The 16,108-nt window shown below is 41.7% G+C and overlaps 1 protein-coding gene across 4 annotated transcripts in view; it reads left to right on the top strand.

Annotated features, from left to right (window-relative positions):
- Positions 1-16,108, top strand: part of CD86 (CD86 molecule) — a 65,867-nt gene that overhangs the window by 12,692 nt on the left and 37,067 nt on the right. For 2 of the 4 annotated variants that reach the window (XM_025875066.2, XM_025875090.2), the window contains exon 1: positions 10,382-10,549. The exons of 1 other annotated variant lie outside the window; for it this stretch is intronic. In XM_025875066.2, coding sequence (XP_025730851.1) covers positions 10,533-10,549 — 17 coding nt within the window. In that variant the 5' untranslated portion in view covers positions 10,382-10,532. Of the gene's footprint in view, positions 1-7,292; positions 7,462-10,381; positions 10,550-16,108 lie in introns of those variants that run through there. One more of the 4 variants, XM_073894269.1, reaches the window with a different exon arrangement.

The following is a 16,108-nucleotide window of genomic DNA, read 5'->3' on the forward strand; positions in this document are numbered from 1 at the left end:
TCTAATCATAGTCATATAGCATTATCAGCTAGAAATGAAAACAGATTCAATTTATATCTTGCTAAAACCTTGAGATCACCAGCTGTGTGTTCCTAGGCAAGTGGCCTAACTTCTCTGAAACTCAGTTTCCCTATCTGTAAAACTTTGTACGTTTATTGTATAGATTAAATGAAGTAATGCACTTAAAGTACTCAGCAGAATAGTTAGCTTATAAGTGATCGGTTAACAGATATTAACTTTAATAATGTTTACTGGACCTGCACTAAGTATCAGGAATGCAGAAGGAATTAAACATGTTCTCTGCCCTTGTGGAAGTCAGGACAGGACATCCATATGAGCAGTGAAATTTTAACACGAGGAGGGAACTGTTAAAATGAAAGAATAAAGTATGTGATTTGGGAGGGAGGAAGATACAGATATGGTGAAAAAGGAGGGAAGGATGGCAGGGAAGGTTCCAACTGTGAACTGTGGAGTGCTCTGGATCTCAAAGGAACAGGGGAGTTTTGCATACAGAAAAGGCAAGAAAGGCATCCCAGGCAGAAGGAATAGCTCGTGCAAAGGCAAAGAACGCAGAAAGTCCTGAAAGGTCAGGACAGTGAAACAGTTCAAGTGTGACTAGAAGGTAAGTTATGTGGGTTGACCGATAAAAGCAGAAGAGACAAGTTGGATTCAGGCTGTGAGGAGCTTTGTGTGTCTTCCTAAGAATTATGGCCACTAGCCCATGAGAGAAAAGGGAGCAAGTCTTCAAAGCAAGGAATTTTCATAATCAGGTTGCTTTTGGTGAAGGGTAATGATGGGGTAAAGGATAGTGAAAGGGAAACAGCCAGGAGGTTATTGCAATAGTCCAGACAAGAGGTGACAGAGATCCCAAAACTGGCCACCAAAGAATTGGAAGTGGGTGGTGAGGAAGAGAAAGTGGAGGATGACATAAACACAATGTGTGAAATCCAAAGTATGAAAAAGGCTTGCTCCCTTATTTACCACAGTCATCCCAAAGGACCAAAACAAAAACACAGAAAACCTCTTGTAAAAATAATCTCTTTTGTTTGTATGCAAATAGGCCATGCACAGTGAAAATGCAACTCAAGTATGGTGACAAATACAATATTTTGTCTCCAATACGTGAATCCCAAAGATTGGTTTACAAATGCTGTCCTTCTTAAGAATTCCAACTCCTCACATTAAAACTGTAGCCAACCAGTACAAGGCTTATTTGAGATTATTTTCCATCTTAAACCGGATTTGAGGAAAGCTATTTAAGGCACTTTTCAAAAGAAGCTGTCCTTTACTCACATGGCTGAAAGAGTAGGAAGAGTGACATCTTGTTTTACTGGAAAAATTTTCCAAGTAGCAATGTGTCTGTGTGGTGGTGGACCTTCAGAATCTTCCAGACAAAAGCACGTGAAGAGAGCTGCAAAATTACATCTCATTGGTTCTGCACCATCAACTTGAAAATTGCAAATCCAGGTTGATAAATGCATATTTTAAGGGTTCCCAGAAGTCTTATGTGCATTGCTTTTGGTTATGGAGATGCCACAGGGAAGTGAGCCTTTGAGTGTGCAATGCCTCCTCCCTCAACCCTTGTGAAATGGAAGCTTTAAAAAATCCAGTGGTTTTTGGTTTTGTTTTGTTTTGTTTTTACAAGCTTAGTCATATTGGCTGTGTTCTATTTGCCCCAATGTATTTTATTTTACTTTGCAGAGCACATTTTATTTATGCTCTTATATAAATATTTTGCATAAAAAGGTGCTTTCACAGATGATGCTTCCCTAAATTTGAAATATGCTGCCATTTGTTAAAATGTGTTAGTTTTGTTATGTATTATATTCCCTCCTTTGCACAAATAGGAAAAAGCATATGGACCGGATTCTTCGAGCCACTTTTACATTTAGAATATTACCTCATTTTATTTTTTCTAACTAAGGTTTAAAGGAAATGGTAAATGTCAGATGCTGTGTGAAAGAAGTGACGGTTTCTCAGAATGTGTAAGCAAATGGGCCACCTTAAATTCAGAGATCACAATCTTCTGAATTTGGGTTTAATGTTCCCAGGTAACACTAAAGATTGAAAGGATAATACATTTGGAATCATATGTTTACTTTGTTGAATTCCACCATCACTGATGTTGGTAGTTTATTGGTATCAATTTTTTTAAACTTGCTGCTGTATGTGTTTCCTCTGTTTTGGAAAGATTTTACATCGTTTTGTTATTGGTTAACTAATAGGCCATCTTTTGTGTAAACTCTTGGAAGTTCTGAGATTCTATGATTGTATTGTAAATATTACTAGATAGCTAGAATATAGAATTATTAAATTAGAAGTATCACTTTAGTATCACTTTAGGTCTTTACTGTGCCATCCATGACTGATGGTCATGCAGACACAGTGACCATTTAAAATATGAACTGAAGAAGAACCAATATTTCTTAGAGAAGCCTATTCCTTTTTCTTAACTGTGACCTATACAATATAGTTAGAATCTGCCACATGCTCTTAAGAAGTTATTTAATCATTAGGACATCCTATGTAACTGACGTTTTTATGTTGAAAATCATTCGGTGGCAGGTCCCTTGACATTGTTAGATTGGTATAGGTCTCCTGCACTCACCTGCAGGCTCTGGCAGAGCAGAGACCCTCTGCTTTGGCTCATCTTGTATCCTAGGACCAACCCAAGGCCTATGCTTAATTAAGGTGAAGCATTTATTGAAGGGATGAGGGCAAATTAAAAAGTAGAAATTCCAAGTGGTGCAATTATATCAGTGGATTTTAAAGTATTATTGCAAAATGGGAAATACTGTTCAGATACAAACATGGGTAGAAGCAAAGGTGAAGCATAAAATATGTGCATTTGTTTGTCACGAGAGTCTATAGTTATTACCGGTCCCCATGGACACCCTGGAACCACCTTGAAGCTCTGCCCAGTCCCTTTTATGATGTGTTTGTACACATAGCAGGCAGGCCCGGTGGGAGGTGTACTCTGGATGTGGTCTTGCTACCATAATTCTGATCTCTTGTGTCCAGGGGGTGAGTTGTGAGTCCCTCAGTTCCCCAAGCTGTGATCCTTCTCTGGCTTGGCTTGTTTCCTGATCTGTGGTCAGTTCCCCATTGGCCCTTTGGGCCTATCCGCCAGTGATGGGCCTTGTTCCACAGGGAGAAACAATGAAGAGTCTCCACCCACCACACTGTAGATACCACACTTCCCAGAAACTCCCAATACTGGGTGCCCCACTGCACATCTCTACCCCACTCTGCCATGTCTCCACCAAACCCCCGACACTTCTCAGAGCCTGGGTTTGGGATGGCTGGCTCCTTACCTGCCACCAGGGTTGCTGTCTTTAGCCTGAGTTCTGCGTCGCGCCACATTCTTCATCTTCCCCACTTGCTCATACTGCTAAAGTAACAGTTCATTTAAAGGTCACGCCCACCCTGGGTACAACAGTACTTCTTTTTCTAAAATGTGCACATCCTGGGGCACCTGGGTGGCTCAGTCGTTAAGCGTCTGCCTTCGGCTCAGGTCATGATCCCAAGGTCCTGGGATCCAGCCCCGCGTCGGGCTCCCTGCTCCGCGGGAAGCCTGCTTCTCCCTCTCCTACTCCCCCTGCTTGTGTTCCCTCTCTTGCTGTGTCTCTCTGTCAAATAAATAAATAAAATCTTTAAAGAATAATAAATAAATAAAAAATAAAATGTGCGCATCCTGATACTTGCCTTTTGACAATTTTTCCTTACCCTACCTTTTACTACATGCTAATGTAATCTTCAGTCGGAATAAATGTATCTTGTTGCTGAAGTTCGTATATGTTTTTATTAAGCCACCATTTGGTTTTGAGAGGGAGTGCAGACAAGGATCTTTTGCATTCACTTGACAGAATCTGGTAAATAACTGTTGGTGTCCCTTGCCTTTCTGATTCTCCTTAGAGGACATCTAGGCAAAAGTGTGTCACTGAGTCCTAGTTTCTGTGCTCAGAAGTTGATTGAATTTAAATTAAGAAACAATACATGTTCCCTCTTTCTTAGCACGCATGAATGATGGGTGTGAATTTGCATCACGAGAAAGTGAATGAAATAAGACACCCCGGGGCAGCTAGGGACACCAGCCCAGGACTAGAGAGGAGTCTGTGCTAGAGGTTTTAAGAGTGAGGGTCTCTCCCTACCTTGGTGACCCTGTTCTAGGACGTAAATACAGAGGCTGCAAAACTTTGGCTAAAAAAAAGAAGACTCAACCTCTAGTGCTTAACTGTATAAAATTGCTTTTAAATGTAGGCCAACACTGTATCTCCCCTTCAAAGAAAAAAGAAACTTACTACGTTTCTAAGAATGTTCCTCCAGAAACATGGAACTGAAAGCTATTTTTTATTGATCTGGCCCTTAGAAAACAATGGGGACTTTTTAACGTACCTAAGGAACTGATATAAAAACATAAAAACATATGATTCTGCACCAGAAAGATGCAGAAAATGTCAAAATAGAGGGCAGAAGTACAAAACTAGAGATGTTTTGCAGCAATGTTTTATATATGGTATTTGATTACAAGTGTGCAACATGGAGACGTGAACAGTGGACTGAGAAATTGATGCTAATTTTCTTACCCACTAGTGTAGAAGCCCTCTAAAATATCATGTTATTAACTTAGTTGCTTTACCAGGAATTAGTGCATGTGGTTAGTGTGTGTGTATGTGTGTTTGTGTGTAACTAATACACCTTATTTTTAGAACCGTTTTAGATTTACAGAAAAATTGAGCAGACAGTACAGAGAATTCCATATACCCTCCCCCTTGCACACAGCTTCCCCTATTATTATGATCTTGCATTAGTGTGGTATATTTGTTACAATTAATGAACAAATATTGTTAATTAAAACTCATACTTAAATCAGGTGCCCCTTTTTGGGTTCTACAGTTCTGTGGGCTTTGACAAATTTAAAACACATATTCACCATTACAGTATCATGCAGAAAATTTTACTGCCCTAAAAATCCCCTGTGCTCCGCTACTCATCCCTCCTCACATTCCCTGGCAACCACTGATTTTTCACTGTCTCAATGGTTTTGCCTTTTCCAGAATGCCATCTAGTTGGAAGTATACGGTATGTAGCCTTTTGAGGTTGGCTTCTTTCATTAAACAATATGCATTTAAAGTTTGTCCATGTCTCTTCATGGCTTGATAGCTCATCTCTATTTATCACTGAATAATACTCCATTCTATGGATGCACCACAGTTTGTCTACCCATTCATTACTGAAAGGCACCTTAGTTGCTTCCAGTTTGGGGCAATTATGAATAAAGCTGCTATAAATATTCGTATACAGGTTTTTGTGTGGACATAAGTTTTCAACTCATTTGAGTAAATACCTATGAGTATGATTGATAGATAACATGGTAAGCTTATGTTAAGTGTTGTAAGAAACTGCCACGATGAGTTCCAAAGTGCCTATACCATTCTGCATTCCCACCAGCAATGAATGAGAGTTCCCATTGTTCCACATCCCTGTCAGCATTTGGTACTGTCAGGGTTTTTTTTTTTTTTTTAGCCATTCTCATAGGTGTGTAGTTGTAGCTCACTATTGTTTTAATTAGCAATTCCCTAATGACATATTATACTGAACATCTTTTAATATGCTTATCTTCCATCTGTATATCTTCTTTAGTAAGATATACAAAAGATCAGATCTTTTGCCCATTTTTAGACTAAATTGTTCTTTTTCTTGAGTTTTAAGAGTTCTGTGTACAGTCCTTTATCAGGTATGTGTTTTGCAAATATTTTTTTCCACTTTCTGGCTTATCTTTTCATTTTCTCATTAGTTACTGTGTTTAGGCTTTCAAGAGGAAGGGTTTTAGAAATATATTTTACAACAGCAGTAAAAGAAAAAATTTACAGCAAATATTTTACACTCTCTCATAAAGAGGTATCAGGGAACCCTATCTGTTAACCCAAAAGAGTTTTGTTAAAAGGGAAGAGTCAGGTCCTGGGAGTGGTGGCTGGCTATCCTGTACTATGAGAGTTTGTGCAGCAGGGCTAAGAACAAGAACAGAACCACCCTGAGCTGCATGACTGCTAAACTCAAAACAGTTTAGGAACTATGCGTAGGGTCTGAATTTCTGCCCATGAATCCAAGTATGTAAGAGATAATCACTTTCCATATTTCCTTTAATTCAATCTAATCTCACCTGTAAGACCCATTCTGCCAGTTGGATAAGAGAGTCCATCTTGATCATACAGGGGTGCCGCTCCCTTCCTGCAGCCCAGCCAGAATTCAGGAAGCTCACCTGATGCCTAGAAATGGAGGAAGGGCTTTAAATCCCAAGTCTGTCTTGGTTGCCATTGGCAACCTTACCATCTGAACCATGGTAGACTGTGAAGTCTGGCAGCTCTCTGCCCCCAGGCCACAGTGAGGAATGAGGTTATCACCTGAGGCCCATGAACCAACTGCCATCACTCCCAAAGGTTTTATCCCCTTGGGAGCACTGAGAAGGGGGTGCTTGGATCCCCCTGCTCACAGGACCCAAACACCTCTGCCCTTCCTTCCTCTTGCATCTCAAAAGCACTCTTTTTTTCTCTTCCTCTCTAGGACACCTGTACCTCTTCCATGGGCTTTCACCAAAGTCCAAAAGTGCCTTGACTTTAGGTCTCTTCTGCTTTCTCCCCTGCAAAAAATTATGTGTCAGGAAATTTCAGAAAACAGGGGCACCTGGGTGGCTCAGTCTGTTAAGCATCTGCCTTCGGCTCAGGTCATGATCCCAGGGTCCTGGGATCAAGCCCCATGTCAGGCTCCTTGCTTAGCAGGGAGCCTGCTTCTCCCTCTCCCTCTGTTCCTCCCCCTGCTTATTCTCTCTCTCTCTCTCTTCCTCTCAAATAAATAAAATCTTGAAAAAAAGAAATCTCAGAAAACAAATGCTAACATTTCAATAAATAATGCTGCTACCATTATTTGTGGAAACCATCTTGTTCTATACTGGAACCACCAAAACCTAGAATATTTTTAGATTGCCTCTTGACCAGTGACCACAGGAAGCCACTTATGTATAGCAAACAAATATATGGCTGGAATTGGAAAATTTGGGTAAGTGTTTGATCTTTCCAAATGCCCACAAGTTTTTAGCTCTGCCTTTCCCTGCCCCCAGAGTAGATCCTAACTACGTGGATCCCAGAGGAATATCTCTTGGGCACAGTTGAGCAAGAACATCAGGAAGGTATCTATTACTCTGACCCAGCTACTACCCATGGCCACTCCACTCCTGCTGCTTTTTCTTGTAGCCTTGGCCTCCTCAGACATGAGAACATCTGGGAGTGAGACATGGAGGAAGCAGCCCCACACAGAAAGCAGCTTTCTGAGGTTACTGGTAACTTCCTCCTTACTAAACACAAGGAACTGATCTTCATTTTGCTTAACCTCATCTCAGCATTTGATACTGTTGACCACCATCACTGCTGAACCCCATCCATCCTTGGCTCTGATGACCCTTGGGTAAGGCTTCCTTATCAAATTTTTGAGTGGCACAAGGCTTGGTGGGATGACTAATATAATGGAAGGCATTTTTGGGATTCAGAGTAATTCTGATTGACTGAACACTGACACACAAATAAGATGGGACCAGGAGGTGGTGATCTGACATGACATTTGAAAAAAAATCATGTTCAGCCAGTCCAATACAACTGTTTATGGGCTTAAGTGATCTCTGACTCATTAATGAAAGTGATCTTATCACTGTCCATTCCATTCCATGAGCCCTCTCTGCAAAGAGGTATATTGATAAATTCAGGGAGTCAGGTGCCAGTGGGAGAATCACCAAGTTGATCAGGGTTCTTAAGACCACGTCATATGAGGAACAGTTGAGGACACTGATACTATTTAGCCGAGAAAGGACACTATTAAGGCAATTTATATCTGCTTTCAACTATTTGGACGGTTCTGTGTAAAGGGGTTAAAAATACATATACCAGTAGTTTTAGAAAACAGGACAGGAACAACTGAATGGTACTTATAGGGCTGGGGAGGGAGAGGTAGGAGACGTGGGATTATTATAAAGAAGACCTTTCTCTTATAACTGTCTTATCAGGCAGTGAGTTTTCCAACATAAGTGAGAAAGCAAAGACTGGATATCTATCTACTAGAGATAATATTGAAAGGGTCCTTGCTTCACAGTGAGGGACGGGGATGACTTCTGAGGTCCCTTAGACAAGCCTGCAATGCTAATGAAGTCATAGAGTAAGAGAATTCCATGGCACCATGTTATCCTTTATTTCTGCTGCTGGCCTCACCCCTTATCTCCCATTAATTCGATGTTGCATTGGACCCTGCTCTAAGCAGGAGCTGAAATGAGGAGATGAGAGAAGATATGGAAAAGAGAAAACAATAAAACTGTTTTTAAAAGAACCTACTGTATGTTAGGATCTGTGTGAGGCACCATATATACGTCTTCCTATTTAATCCTCATAATAAAAAAAAATCCTCATAATAAGCTTCTGAGATATTTAGTATTACTTCTGTGATGAAACTAAGGTTCAGAGAAGTTAAGTGACTTCCCCAAGAACACACATGTATCAACTGGTGGAGCCAGAGTTTGAACCCAGGTCTCTGTAATTCCAAAGCCCTGTGTGAGGTGTTATTTTTACTCACCCTTTATTTGTGGTAAATGATACTGCTTTTTAAAATTTTTCATATTGATACAAAGATTCCTTTTTAAAATTAACTGACTCAAAGTAAGTGGAGAGAAAAATAAGTGTATAAAAATAATACAGATTTCAGCTAGAATGACTGAAATTTGGGAAATACTATTCCAAATATTTTGACAGCAAGACTTTCTGATTTAGTCTATATTTGGATGGCTGAGTACAAGGAAAAGAAGAAAACTTGAAAACTGAGTGGATTATAGATTAATTCTCCTGTGCCCTGATACATGGGTAATTTCATGTGTTACAATAAGGAAACTTGGACCCTTTCAAATAAAAATATATATATATGATTGTAAAATCCAGAGGAAAACCCCAGGTGGGGCCTATCCAAATAAAGGATGACGTTTCCAAGGTATGCACACAGAATGGCTGAGAGGAAGTGAAGACCCTGTGAGTCAGGGGCCAGGACCCATGCAGGAGTCCTGTGACTTTGAGAGGCCCTGGAAGGCAGGTGAAGGAGTTGACAGGCCAGTTTGGGGAAGAATGACCATCACCCTTCCAGTGGTTAAGGATAATCTTTGTGGTCAAAAAAGGTCAAAATGAGAACTGGAAAGTCTGAAAGGAAGACAGAAAAGTAATAATGAAGACTAGGTAGCTGCATGGCATGCTCTGTGCCAGGCGACTTACATGTAAGATCCCATCGGTCTTTCAGAACAAGGCAGCAAGGATGCTGGTCACCTTTCCCACACGAGAAGACTGAGATGGGGAGATGTTTAGTAACTTGTTCAGGGCCCAGGGGTCAAACCAGGATTTGACCCTGGACACCAGGTCCAAACCCACGCTATGCTACTTTCCCTGCATCACACGTCCTTGCTTGGGTGCTCCTTCTCAACCCAGACAACAAACAGCTTTCCCTTTGTTACTTTTAATTTCTCCAGCCCTGCAGGGCACAGCTAGCCTCCAAGAGACTGGAGGAGGCATGCTTAGAGGGAGCTGCTTCTCTCCTGAGCGCAAATGCTGCAGGCTCAGAGGCACATAAATGCGCCCCCCCCCCCGCCCCGCCATTGAGCAGAGGGCTTTTCAGGGCCCGATTGGGTTAGAAAAAGAAACCATACATTTGGGGCAGGATTATTATATGTGTGAAGCTTGTCCCTGCAGAAGCACTAGGTTTGGAAAAATCCATTTGGCATTCACATAGCTTTCACTCTTCTGCCTGTGACTTGTTCCCGGGCTCGAGAGTACCACCCACTTCCAGGAATAGGAGCCAAGGTTAATAGAAACATTCTAGATTAGGACAATTAGGATTAGATTAGAATAATTTTAGAAAAGGGCCATGTATGTTAATTGGCTTCTAACAGGATCCATGGAGGTATACTCAAATGAATGGTTTGGGGGTGCGGGGTGAGAAGAGAAATACCCAGTCTCTGGGTTCTCTGGTTGCAGACCGTCTCCTGCAGCTCTGCCAAGCCAGAAACAGTCCGGGGTACATGGCTGCCCAATAAAACCCTCGTTAAACTGAGCTGAACCTTTACCTTTGGGCCTCAAAGGTTGCACTCCTGGATCTCTGTCAGTCTTTGTCATGTTTGTGGCTGGGCTGTCTTTGGGGAGTTTCCTCAGGGCTTTACATTCACTCACTCTCCACCAGTGCATTTGTAGTCATTTTCATCGGTGGAAATGCCCACCTGCCATCAGAAGTTATCTGGAACCAGCCCCTGTCTGTGGTGCTATTTCTTTCTTGTCAGTTCCCCTTTCTGCATTTGAGTTCTAGCTTCAGCCCTGACATTATTTCTTTCTCTACAAGGAGTGTTAGGAGGTTATGGGGAGCTCACAAAGGCTCCTCTTCGTTTATTCTTAGTACCTCGCTTCTGCGTTCCTCGGGAATGCCCCTGGGCTTATGTATCTGGTCTCCGGGAGCTGCAGTGGATGGGCACTTGTGACAGGTATGTTCTTATGAAGCTCGTATGCCTGGGGAGCTTGGTGTTAGATAAAGCTGCGTCTGGGGCAGATGTTCAGAGGTGGCGCTGACGGCTGGGAAGGGAGTGGGTAAGAAGTGTTGTGGAGTACACGCGTAAAACTTTTGAGCATCAGGCTTGATTCTGAGACCGGCTACGGTGGAGGTAGGACATTACAAAAACATGTCTCTTCCAGCCAGATCCCTTTGTCTGCTTTGGTGAGCTAAGAGACAGGACAGGCAGGAAACAGAAGGCGCCACTTACCAAACAACCAGCAGCCGCCCTTGTCCTCAGGGCGCTGGGGGCTCCAAGTAGCTCTGCTGCAGGAGAAGCTATCCAAGGATCCTGGCCCTGCCTGAGCCCCTTGTGCCAGTGAGAAGTTCAGAGGACTGGAGCAAAACCCACAGCCTCTGCAGTGGTCTCTGTTTTCTTATTTGACCTTTCTCTTCCTCTCTCTCTCTCTCTTTTTTTTTTTTTCTCTCTTTTTTCCATTTCTTCTTCCCATCTAAGTGTCCTATCACAATATTGGCTCCTCTTGGCACCAGAGACCAAGAGCTCATTTGAAAAGCAAGTCTTAGGTCAAAAAAGAGCCCAGGCAGTGGTTTCTCGTGTTCTGTATACCATGAACATATTTGCATTTGCAAATAAGCTTAAAATAGTGCCTCCACTAATAGTTATTTAAGGAGAGACAGGTGAAAATAATTTTTGGCCAAGGGAACTTCCCACTCCTCTCAAATTGTAATAACTGAGGAGATGGTCTATTCCTCTGACATGCAACCTCAATCTTGGGACCAAGGCTCTAGACTTAAATGAGTCTAAGTGCACAAACTCGTAGTTCTGTATTATTTCATCCGTTTGCTGTTGCAGGTACCATTAATGCTATTTATATGAACTATCCTGTGTATTAGCTTTTATAAATCTTTGCTCATTGGTGTGTTCTAAATATATTTATTGAGTGCTTAACTATGTCACAGGTAGTGGGTTTTTAGCAAGGAGCATAAAAGACATGGCCCTTGTACTCTTGAAGCTTTCAGCCTAGTGGGAAAACGTTACTATTAGTCACACTAAAATGATTGTATGGCAACAGTGCTTTGAAGACAAGGAAATGGTTCCTTGTGATTGTGCTCACTGTTTAATAACTATGTCTTTGACCTTGATATTTTGGTTACTCTAATATCCCTGGATATCAGATGTCTCTTCCTGGTGGAGATGAGGATTAGATGTTATGGAGTTGAGGTTAAGGTGGGAGAGGAAAGAGCATAAAAGGTGAAAAGGTAAGCCAAGCCGGATTCTTTAGGAGAAAATCAAGATTCAAATACCATGTTTCAAAAATTGGATAGAGGTGGGAGGTAAGTTTAAGGATCTCTGGACCGGGAGACTAAAGCTGTGAAGAAATAGAACAAGAACGAAACATGTCTGAAACAAGCAAAGCGGGTGGTGGGAAGGTACCTGAGTAGTTATCCAGAGTCCAAGCAAATGTTGCCAATTCGCCTTTCTTGGTCAGGCAAATAAGAGTATTTAGGGACAGGACAGAAGGATAGCGTCATAGGCTGAGCACACAATCCTTTATTGGACCTTTATCCTCATCTCTAACCTAATATAGCGACTTGTTTCTGAACCATAGATTGGAGTACACTCAAGGTGAGGTTTGGGAAATAGACGCCATTTTGATTATGTATAGAAGAAAAAACGTGTCTTCAGCACTTTCCATCTCCCCACCAGAATAGGAAGGTTCCCATTCACTATTCTCCTTCTTTTTATGAGTATGATTCCATTCTGAGTTCCTTTTCTTATTTAGATAAATTAACTTGAACTTAATGGCTAAAAAAAAAAAAAAATTGCTCCCTTCTAGCTAGCATTTGCATTTTAATAGGGGCTTTCAAAAATGCCTTAACCCAAGGAATGAGTAATTTGGGAATTCCAAGCAGCAGGGTAGGGTTGGTACACAGAATGGGGAGAGGGGACGTCCCTCAAATTGTGCCCTTGAAACATTGGCTTTCTCTCTTTGACCATGATTCTGGTTCTGAGAGAACAGGAAGGGGCCCTCTTACAGGGCCAGGATTGGTATAAATGCCTTTTAGTGAGTTCTGTGGGTCTTATTTGTGGTAGGTGGAGCCCTTGACCAGATGTGCACAGACTCACCTGTAAACTTCGCATGATGCTTACCCATAGGCACTTTTTGGAAAAGGGATGCTCCTTGACTCAGAAAGATCTGATTCTAGATATGACTAGGAGAACGGGACATCTGTCTTGTAACACAGACTTGCTATAAGGAGACTGGAAAAGCTAAATGCTCTCAACATGTTATGCTCCTTCTTTTGGGTGAGTGAGGGGAATGGCCTCTTGATTTTAATACTTAGTTACCTACAATAGCAGGGAATGAATAAAAGCAGCCTCTCCTCCTTATGAGTCCACATAGACAGTTCTTCTTTGTACCTATGCATCTTTGATACTGCTCCCCTCATATCTGTGTGGAAACACCATGCTCCCAAATGGATGAGGGGAAAGACAGCTAATCAAAGTAAGGCAGTGTTAAGTATGAAAAACTCTCCACAAATGGGGGCCCAAGAGGGTTTGCTCCAAAAAGAGATTGGAAACCAAGTCAGACATATGATCCAGCCTGAGTTAGAAAGAGACATGGCTGCTAGGGGAATTCAGTTAAGCTCAAGATGGGTGACATACATCCATAGCCAATCATCATCTCCTGTGTCCATCAGACACCAGGAAGTGTTCACATTTTCATCAAGGTGGCACTCTTGCTCATCTCTTTCTTGTCATACCCACTTCCGCATGCTGACTCAGCCTCTTCATCTCAGGTCTATGAGACTTTAGTATTGGCTTTCTTGATCACCCTAACACCAGCCCTCACCTCCTTCCTCAGGTCACTGACAGGTTTATTTTCTTTCAACTTTCATTACCTAATTTTTCTGCTCCCAAACCATTAATCCCAAACTCTCAGTGTTCTATCACATTAAACACAAACTCATCTGACATTCCCGACTCCATTAAGCTATCCTACTCTACTTACGGAAATGAATTTCCCATTATTTGTGCAAGTGAAAAAGTAAAAAAGCCCTGTAGCATCCACTGTGTTAGTCTATTAAACAAGAGTGATTCCTGGCACTCAGTTGTTGAATGAATGAATGGGTCAATGAATCAGTCAATCAATACCTTATCCTCATCTTCACATCCTGTTGATTATAATCCTAAATATTGCTTGAACCTATCCACTTCTATGTCTGCTACTACCAACCTAGACCAAAAGGCTATCTTCTTTCATTTAAATGACTGTAGTAGCCAACTGATTGGTCTTCTGGCCTCTGTTCTGGCTTCCCTACCGTCCATTTGCTACACAGTAGCCAAGTCATCTTTTCAAAATGCAAAACTCATTATGTCACTCCTCTGATTTCTTCAACAATTCATGTTGCACTCAGAATAAACACCAAAATCCTTTGCTGACCCCTAAGGTAAGTATGGTCCGGCCCCTGCTGACCTCTGCAGGTTTGTCTCCCCACTCCTCTAGTCATTTAAGCCACATCAACCTTCCCTCATTCTCCCTCTTGCCCCAGTGCCTTTTCACCTGCTGTTCCTTTTGCCTAGAATCCTTCCAAGCCAGTCCCTCTCACCTATGTAACACTTACTCAATCTCCTCTGTTTACCTATTAGTGCATAATAAACTGCCCCCAAACTTAGCAGCTTAAAACAATGAATATTTACTCTGCCTTACAATGTTGTGGGCCAGAAATTTGGGCAGGCTTTTGAGTGATTTTTCTGTTCCTCATGGCATCAACTGAAGTCACTTTGTGGTTAGTATTAATCTAGTGAATGGGCTAGTCTAGGGCTGCACTGTCCAATTCAGTAGGCACTAGCCACATGTGGCAACTGATCACTTAAAATGTAGCTCATTTAAGTGCTATAAGTGTAAAATACCTACAAGATTTTATACAGAAAAAAGAATGCAGAATATCCATTAATCATTTTATATTGATTATATGTTGAGATTATAATATTTTAGATACCCTGAATTAAAGAAAATATATCATTAAAATTAATTTTTATGTATTTCTTTTTAATTTTTTAATGTGGCTACTCAAAATTTTCAAATTACACATGTGGTTGCATTATATTTCTATTGGACAGTGCTGACCTAGAGCAAGGGTCAGCATTTTTTTCTATAACAGGCCATATAGAAAATATTTTCAGCTTTTCAGGCCATATCATTCCTAACATAGCTACTCATCTCTACTACTGTAATGGAAAAGTAGCCATAAACAATAATTAAATAAATGGGTATAGCTGCATTCCAACAAAACTTTACTTGTAAAAATAGGTGGTGGCCAGATTTGGTCTGCAGGCTGTAATTCGCTGACCTCTGATCTAGAGGATAGAAGATTTTATTCCTATGTCTGGTGGCTTGGTAGAAATGGCTGGAAGGCAGGACTCAGCTGGGACTGTTGACCCAAACACCTGCACATGGCCTCTTTGGCATGGTAGTCTCAGGGTAGTTCCCATGATGTTTCAGAGCCCAAGAGACTATTCCAAGAAAAATAGAAGCTGTAAGGCTTCTTATGATCTAGCCTCTCAAATCCCAAACATCCTTTCTGCTGCATTCTATTGGTCAAACAAGTCTCTGAGGCCAGCCCAGATTTAAGGAGAGGAGATTAGACATCACCTCTTCATGGGAGGAGTAGCAAAGAATACGTGTCCATCTTTAATCTATCACATCATTCTTCAAATCTGTTTAGACTAGTCCTATAATAGGCATTCAAAATACCGCAAACCTCTCCTTTGTAGCACTTGTCATCATTACAAGTTTACACTTATTCGTGTGATTATCTTGCTTCTCCACCAAACTATAAGCAGCCCTGTGACAAGGAGCTGTTCCTGGTTTTGGTCGTCATTATAGTCTAAGCACCTAGCAGGATGCCTGGCTCCATAAATATTTGTTGAATGAATGAACGATATTAGGGCATTGCTTTTCAGCCATTAACTGTACTAATACCAATCCCACATTTCTCCACATTGCTCTCAAGCATATCACGAGACGCTCTGTCAGAAGCCTTGTTAAAATTCAAATACATCCCATTCCCAGCAACCTTATTATTTTGTAGTTCAGAAACTTCATAAAAAAGGAAATAAGCCTATTCTATCCCTCCCAGGACCTCAAAGGCAATGGTAGCTGCTCTAACAGTATAGCTTCGGGTTCTGGTGCTCTGAGAAGTAATTCATGCCATGTCAACCAGAGGCAAGCCAAGGCCCCGGGCAGCTTGTGGTCCTCCCAGACCTCACTCACAATGCCAGCCCAGCAAGCCTGGCTTGTCCAGTGACAGGATGAACTGACAGAAGGCCCTGAGCAATGGGCTGAGGCTGACCTAATCCTCCCTCCTTGGAGGCTGTAGCATCATCTCCTGCTTTGCTTGAAGCAAGAGCTCCTAAGTGTGTCAGGAGGAGATATGCATTGCCACCTTCCATACCGATCCTAGAGCTTAAATTGTAGTTATATGTGTACACCCTATCGTTCTTCTTAGTACTGGGTGAGGGAGCAAG

The sequence above is a fragment of the Callorhinus ursinus genome, unplaced genomic scaffold, assembly GCF_003265705.2.
Source record: "Callorhinus ursinus isolate GAN/ISIS: 27379988/994484 unplaced genomic scaffold, GSC_fseal_2.0 scaffold1, whole genome shotgun sequence".
In the NCBI taxonomy this organism is placed as follows: Eukaryota; Metazoa; Chordata; class Mammalia; order Carnivora; family Otariidae; genus Callorhinus; species Callorhinus ursinus.